General features: G+C 41.9%; 1 protein-coding gene across 2 annotated transcripts; it reads left to right on the top strand.

The window, feature by feature from the left end:
- Positions 1–718: 718 nt before the first annotated feature.
- LOC115103572 (F-box only protein 48-like) lies at positions 719–5,797 on the top strand. Of its 2 annotated transcripts, none has more exons than XM_029624412.2 (3): positions 719–974; positions 1,533–1,867; positions 3,814–5,797. In XM_029624412.2, exons 2-3 carry the CDS (start codon positions 1,568–1,570, stop codon positions 3,973–3,975), a joined length of 462 nt encoding a protein of 153 aa, XP_029480272.1. In that variant the 5' UTR covers positions 719–974; positions 1,533–1,567; the 3' UTR covers positions 3,976–5,797. The 2 variants fall into 2 exon arrangements, with proteins under 2 accessions (XP_029480272.1, XP_029480271.1); XM_029624411.2 differs by having other exon boundaries at positions 720–974; positions 1,528–1,867.
- Positions 5,798–7,737: the final 1,940 nt, after the last annotated feature.

The raw sequence follows: 7,737 nt of genomic DNA, 5'->3' as shown, positions 1-7,737 counted from the left end.
CTGAGCCCTAGGACCATGCCCCAGGACTACCTGTCATGATGACTCCTTGCTGTCCCCAGTCCACCTGGCCGTGCTGCTGCTCCAGTTTCAACTGTTCTGCCTTATTATTATTTGACCATGCTGGTCATTTATGAACATTTGAACATCTTGGCCATGTTCTGTTATAATCTCCACCCGGCACAGCCAGAAGAGGACTGGCCACCCCACATATGCTCTCTCTAATTCTCTCTTTCTTTCTCTCTCTCGGAGGACCTGAGCCCTAGGAGCATGCCCCAGGACTACCTGACATGATGACTCCTTGCTGTCCCCAGTCCACCTGGCCGTGCTGCTGCTCCAGGTTTCAACTGTTCTGCCTTATTATTATTCGACCATGCTGGTCATTTATGAACATTTTAAAATCTTGGCCATGTTCTGTTATAATCTCCACCCGGCACAGCCAGAAGAGGACTGGCCACCCCACATAGCCTGGTTCCTCTCTAGGTTTCTTCCTAGGTTTTGGCCTTTCTAGGGAGTTTTTCCTAGCCACCGTGCTTCTACACCTGCATTGCTTGCTGTTTGGGGTTTTAGGCTGGGTTTCTGTACAGCACTTTGAGATATCAGCTGATGTACGAAGGGCTATATAAATAAATTTGATTTGATTTGATTTGAATGATTTCTCCGGTAGCTAACTTCCGGGCTGTTGTAGTGCATGCGCGCGTCGTTTTTGTGTGGAGGCGACGTTCGATAAAAACATAGGATTACGCTATTTAATTGATCAAAAACATCAACAAATTAGCGATGCATATTTGGATTTCGGTACTGAGTAGTTCTTTAAATGGAACTATGCAAGCTAAAGGTGTATACGCATTTTGCATTCATTACTGCCCATGTTGAGCATGTACGCATGCGCTGTCCCATATCAGTTATCGTAGCTTTGAACTGAAAGAGAGACATTTAAACCGTGAGCTGTCTAGGAAGTCGACATAGTGTTTAGGGTAGGTCAACGATGAATTATTTCATACCTTTTTATCTGATCTAATAATACAATGATGTATATAACCTTCATATCTAGTCTGACTCTGATCAAGCTTGGACAATTGTCGTAATAATTTTTTACGAAATAACTTACCACGCTACACACGTCGAGTAAATTACAGTCGAATCGGACCTGGCCAGATGGCTACCATACATACTCTATATACTGTATAACGTTATACAGTATATAGAGACTATGGTCAATGTTTTCTTGCTAAATGACTAACAAAACCATGGCTATCAAACTACAGCATATCTATCAAACGATATATCAAGCTATACATCGGGAGTCCATAGACTGTGTCCCAAAGCTAGCAAGCCCCAGACAAAGTCCATTGCATTGGCACAGACCTATATATGGCCCTGTACAGAAACAGCCCCGAGCCATTGACACTAGACCTGCATTAATTGGACAGGTAGCTAGGTATAGGTATTAAGCCTTTCTAAGCATTGTTTTTGCTGCAGCTTGCCCTCTCTGCTACACCACTTGCTCATTATCATACTTTTTCACAGCACAGAGCCACTGTTAAATCAAGGTGTGGGACACTGAACTATGCAGTATGTCTCCAAAAGGAACTCCATTGCCTATTTTGTCTGTGAAAGAAGTCCCACCTTGACCTCCGCCAAAGAGACATGCCCACACAACTTTGCTGAAATATTGCCCACGGAAATGAGCTTGAAGATTTTCAGCGAACTGGACATTGACAGCTTATGTAGTGCATTGTTGACTTGCAAACTGTGGCACCACATCATTGAAGACAGTGACCACCTCTGGAGGAATCACTGCCTGACTGTGCAAGCTTTCTGTCAACAGGAGGTTGATGGGGACAGACAGTATGGACTGTCGTGGAAGGTGGGTCTGTTGGTTTTTAAACAGCTTCACCTCAATTATGCTAGACTACTGGAATGCCTGTCTATAAATAAATTATTTTTAATTTATATTTCACCTTTATTTAACCAGGTAGGCTAGTTGAGAACAAGTTCTCATTTGCTACTGCGACCTGGCCAAGATAAAGCATAGCAGTGTGAACAGACAACACAGAGTTACACATGGAGTAAACAATTAACAAGTCAATAACACAGTAGAAAAAAAGAAAAAAAAGAGAGTCTATATACATTGTGTGTAAAAGGCATGAGGAGGTAGGGGAATAATTACAATTTTGCAGATTAACACTGGAGTGATAAATGATCAGATGGTCATGTACAGGTAGAGATATTGGTGTGCAAAAGAGCAGAAAAGTAAATAAATATAAACAGTATGGGGATGAGGTAGGTCAAATTGGGTGGGCAATTTACCGATAGACTGTACAGCTGCAGCGATCGGTTAGCTGCTCAGATAGCAGATGTTTGAAGTTGGTGAGGGAGATAAAAGTCTCCAACTTCAGCGATTTTTGCAATTTGTTCCAGTCACAGGCAGCAGAGAACTGGAACGAAAGGCAGCCAAATGAGGTGTTGGCTTTAGGGATGATCAGTGAGATACACCTGCTGGAGCGCGTGCTACGGGTGGGTGTTGCCATCGTGACCAGTGAACTGAGATAAGGCAGAGCTTTACCTAGCATGGACTTGTAGATGAACTGGAGCCAGTGGGTCTGGCGACGAATATGTAGTGAGGGCCAGCCGACTAGAGCATACAGGTCGCAGTGGTGGGTGGTATAAGGTGCTTTAGTAACAAAACGGATGGCACTGTGATAAACTGCATCCAGTTTGCTGAGTAGAGTATTGGAAGCTATTTTGTAGATGACATCGCCGAAGTCGAGGATCGGTAGGATAGAGAGTTTTACTAGGGTAAGTTTGGCGGCGTGAGTGAAGGAGGCTTTGTTGCGGAATAGAAAGCCGACTCTAGATTTGATTTTAGATTGGAGATGTTTGATATGAGTCTGGAAGGAGAGTTTACAGTCTAGCCAGACACCTAGGTACTTATAGATGTCCACATATTCTAGGTCGGAACCATCCAGGGTGGTGATGCTAGTCGGGCATGCGGGTGCAGGCAGCGAACGGTTGAAAAGCATGCATTTGGTTTTACTAGCGTTTAGGAGCAGTTGGAGGCCATGGAAGGAGTGTTGTATGGCATTGAAGTTCGTTTGGAGGTTAGACAGTACAGTGTCCAAGGACGGGCCGGAAGTATACAGAATGGTGTCGTCTGCATAGAGGTGGATCAGGGAATCGCCCGCAGCAAGAGCAACATCATTGATATATACAGAGAAAAGAGTCGGCCCGAGAATTTAACCCTGTGGCACCCCCATAGAGACTGCCAGAGGACCGGACAGCATGCCCTCCGATTTGACACACTGAACTCTGTCTGCAAAGTAGTTGGTGAACCAGGCAAAGCAGTTATTAGAAAAACCGAGGCTACTGAGTCTGCCGATAAGAATATGGTGATTGACAGAGTCGAAAGCCTTGGCAAGGTCGATGAAGACGGCTGCACAGTATTGTCTTTTATCAATGGCGGTTATGATATCGTTTTAGTACCTTGAGCGTGGCTGAGGTGCACCCGTGACCGGCTCGGAAACCAGATTGCACAGCGGAGAAGGTACGGTGGGATTCGAGATGGTCAGTGACCTGCTTGTTGACTTGGCTTTCAAAGACCTTAGATAGGCAGGGCAGGATGGATATAGGTCTGTAACAGTTTGGGTCCAGGGTGTCTCCCCCTTTGAACATCATTGCCAGATTTCAAATATAGACGTATCATAGACATCACGCCCCCCTCTTGCGAAACATTAATACAATAATGCTCTTTGGATGAGTGTAATTTATCTCAATAACAAATGCCTTTGTCATTCTTTGATTATTTCTTATTAGGTCACCCTGGTGCGGAACTATAGGAGAGGTTTTCTGAAGAGAGAATGGTTAAGGGGACGATACAGCAACATTCATTCAGCCGATGAACTACTGGACAGGAACATGTGCTCATTGGATGTCGAGACATGGGGTGAGATTCTGGAAGCAGAGCTGGAGAGATAGATGCAATGCTATAAAGAGATATGAGTGAACTCTTTAGATTTAATTTTTTATACTTAGGTCTTAAGCACTTGATTTGTTTTATACATTTTTTTATATAGGATTATGGTTAAATCACAGACTTGTATATATTTTTTGTTATGCATTAATACAGTGGGGAGAACAAGTATTTGATACACTGCCGATTTTGCAAGTTTTCCTACTTGCAAAGCATGTAAAGGTCTGTAATTTTTACTGTGAGAGACGGAATCTAAAACAAAAATCCAGAAAATCACATTTTTTTAAGTAATTAATTTGCATTTTATTGCATGACATAAGTATTTGATACATCAGAAAAGCAGAACTTAATATTTGGTACAGAAACCTGTTTGCAATTACAGAAATCATATGTTTCCTGTAGTTCTTGACCAGGTTTGCACACACTGCAGCAGGGATTTTGGCCCACTCCTCCATACAGACCTTCTCCAGATCCTTCAGGTTTCGTGGCTGTCGCTGGGCAATACGGACTTTCAGCTCCCTCCAAAGATTTTCTATTGGGTTCAGGTCTGGAGACTGGCTAGGCCACTCCAGGACCTTGAGATGCTTCTTACGGAGCCACTCCTTAGTTGCCCAGGCTGTGTGTTTCGGGTCGTTGTCATGCTGGAAGACCCAGCCATGACCCATCAATGCTCTTACTGAGGGAAGGAGGTTGTTGGCCAAGATCTCACGATACATGGCCCCATCCATCCTCCCCTCAATACGGTGCAGTCGTCCTGTCCCCTTTGCAGAAAAGCATCCCCAAAGAATGTTTCCACCTCCATGCTTCATGGTTGGGATGGTATTCTTGGGGTTGTACTCATCCTTCTTCTTCCTCCAAACACAGCGAGTGGAGTTTAGACCAAAAAGCTTGATTTTGTCTCATCAGACCACATGACCTTCTCCCATTCCTCCTCTGGATCATCCAGATGGTCATTGGCAAACTTCAGATGGGCCTGGACATGCGCTAGCTTGAGCAGGGGGACCTTGCGTGCGCTGCAGGGTTTTAATCCATGACGGCGTAGTGTGTTACTAATGGTTTTCTTTGAGACTGTGGTCCCAGCTCTCTTCAGGTCATTGACTAGGTCCTGCCGTGTAGTTCTGGGCTGATCCCTCACCTTCCTCATGATCATTGATGCCCCACAAGGTGAGATCTTGCATGGAGCCCCAGACCGAGGGTGATTGATCGTCATCTTGAACTTCTTCCATTTTCTAATAATTGAGCCAACAGTTGTTGCCTTCTCACCAAGCTGCTTGCCTATTGTCCTGTAGCCCATCCCAGCCTTGTGCAGGTCTACAATTTTAGCTCTGATGTCCTTACACAGCTCTCTGGCCATTGTGGAGAGGTTGGAGTCTGTTTGATTGAGTGTGTGGACAGGTGTCTTTTATACAGGTAACGAGTTCAAACAGGTGCAGTTAATACAGGTAATGAGTGGAGAACAGGAGGGCCTCTTAAAGAAAAACTAACAGGTCTGTGAGAGCCGGAATTCTTACTGGTTGGTAGGTGATCAAATACTATCAAATAAAATGCAAATGAATTACTTAAAAATCATACAATGTGATTTTCTGGATTTTTGTTTTAGATTCTGTCTCTCACAGTTGAAGTGTACCTATGATAAAAAATGACAGACCTCTACAGGCTTTGTAAGTAGGAAAACCTGCAAAATCGGCAGTGTATCAAATACTTGTTCTCCCCACTGTATATGGCAGGCTATACTCCAGTAAAATATGGATACTCTTTAATGGATTCCTAAATCAGTGATACAATTGTGCCTTCACTACACTGAATAAAGTGGGGTCATTAAAATCATTTGCGTCCACGTCTTTGTTTACAGTATAGCATTAAAGTGCAGTACTTTTGCTATTTGTCAGTATTTATGAGCTATTTAAACACCTTTGGTTGACTTCTAATTTGAGTTATATTGTATACAAAATACTCATAATGCACTGTATCAGATATATGGGGCTGGAACCCAATATTTGCTATTTCAATTCATTTTGACATGACTGTTAATGGTCTAATGAAATGATTGTAGTTGGTACTGTAATTATAAAGACAAAGTCAATTGCCATATTTAAACTCTGCCACTGTATCAAAAGCCACATCCACAAATTAAACAGCAAAGAAACTTCAGGCTACACTTTTGAAGGTTCTTTAACGAAGTTCCACTATTTAAGAAGCCTGGACAGGGTCGACTCGAATCAATTGACAGACTTTCTAAGGTCTCTAACAAGAGCCAATGTCAGCACTTCAGACAGGGATAGCTTACAATATTCGGACATCAAACATTATGGTAGTTCACGCTGCATTGTTAATTGTTGTTTTGTAGTTTAATACAGTGTGTGTGGGCCTACATCTTGCCGGTATGTCCATGCAAGCATATAGCAACCAGAAACACCATAGAAAACCCTGAAAACAAAATAGACTGAGTGTACAAAGCTCTTTCCATGAGATGAATCCGTGAATCCAAGTGAATCTTATTGATGTCACCTGTTAAATACACTTCAATCAGTGTGGATGAAGTTTAGGAGACAGGTTGAATCATTTTTATTAAGCCTTGAGACAATTGAGACATGGATTGTGTATGTGTGCCATTTAGAGGGTGAATGGGCAAGACAAAGATTTACAGTACTGTCAGAAAGTATTCATACCCCTTGACTTGTTCCACATTTTGTTGTGTTACAGCCTGAATTCAAAATGGATTCAATTGTTTTCCTTAACCATCTATACACAATACCCCATAATGACAAAGTGAAAACATTTCACATTTTAAAAAAACATTTAAAAAAAAAAGTTAAATACAGATATATCTCATTTACATAAGTATTTACACCCCAATACATGTTATAATCACCTGGCAGTGATTACAGCTGTGAGTCTTTCTGGGTAAGTCATAAGAACTATGCACACCTGAATTGTACAATATTTGCATTTTTTTTTGCATTGTTCAAGGCCTGTCAAGTTGGTTGTTCATCATTGCTAGACAGCCAAGTTCAAGTCTTGCCATAGATTTTCAAGGATATTTAAGTCAAAATTGTAACTAGGCCATTCAGGAACATTCAATGTCATCTTTGTAACTCCAGGGTATATTTGTCTCCGAGTGTCTGTTGAAAAGCAGACTAAACCTGGTTTTCCTCTATGATTTTGCCCGTGCTAGCTCTATTCAATTTATTTTCATCCTAAAAAAACTCCTTAGTCCTCGTCGATGACAAGCATACCCATAACATGATGCAGCCACCACCATGCTTGGGAATATGAAGGGTAGCACTCAGGGATGTGTTGTATTGGATTTGCCCCAAACATAACCCTTTGTATTCAGGACATAAAGTTAATTTCTTTGCCACATGTTTTACAGTTTTACTTTAGTGCCTTATTGCAAACACAATGCATGTTTTGTAATATGTTTATTCTGTACAGGCTTCCTTCTTTTCACTCTTTCATTTACGGTGCATTCTGAAAGTATTCAGACCCTTGACTTTCTCCACATTGTTACATTACAACCTTATTCTCAAATGGAGTGAATGCATTGTTTTCCTCATCAATCTAAACACAATACCCCATAATGACAAAGTGAAAACAATTTTGGGGAAATGTTTGCAAATTTATAAAAATATAAAAAACAACTTATTTACATTAATATTCAGAACCTTTGCTTTGAAACTCGAAATTGAGCTCAGGTGCATCCTGTTTCCTCCATTGATCGTCCTTTAGATGTTTCTACAACTTGATTGGAGTCCACCTGCCCTGAA

The sequence above is a fragment of the Oncorhynchus nerka genome, linkage group LG21, assembly GCF_034236695.1.
Source record: "Oncorhynchus nerka isolate Pitt River linkage group LG21, Oner_Uvic_2.0, whole genome shotgun sequence".
Lineage (NCBI taxonomy): Eukaryota > Metazoa > Chordata > Actinopteri > Salmoniformes > Salmonidae > Oncorhynchus > Oncorhynchus nerka.
Note: the sequence above shows the minus strand (reverse complement) of the source record. Positions and strands in the feature narration are given on the sequence as shown.

Bases quoted from the DNA above. Each gene is read 5' to 3' on its own strand.
- LOC115103572 (XM_029624412.2), top strand. From the start codon at position 1,568: ATGCAGTATGTCTCCAAAAGGAACTCCATTGCCTATTTTGTCTGTGAA. The intron at 1,868-3,813 runs GTGGGTCTGTTG...ATTTCTTATTAG, and splicing joins AGTATGGACTGTCGTGGAAG to GTCACCCTGGTGCGGAACTA.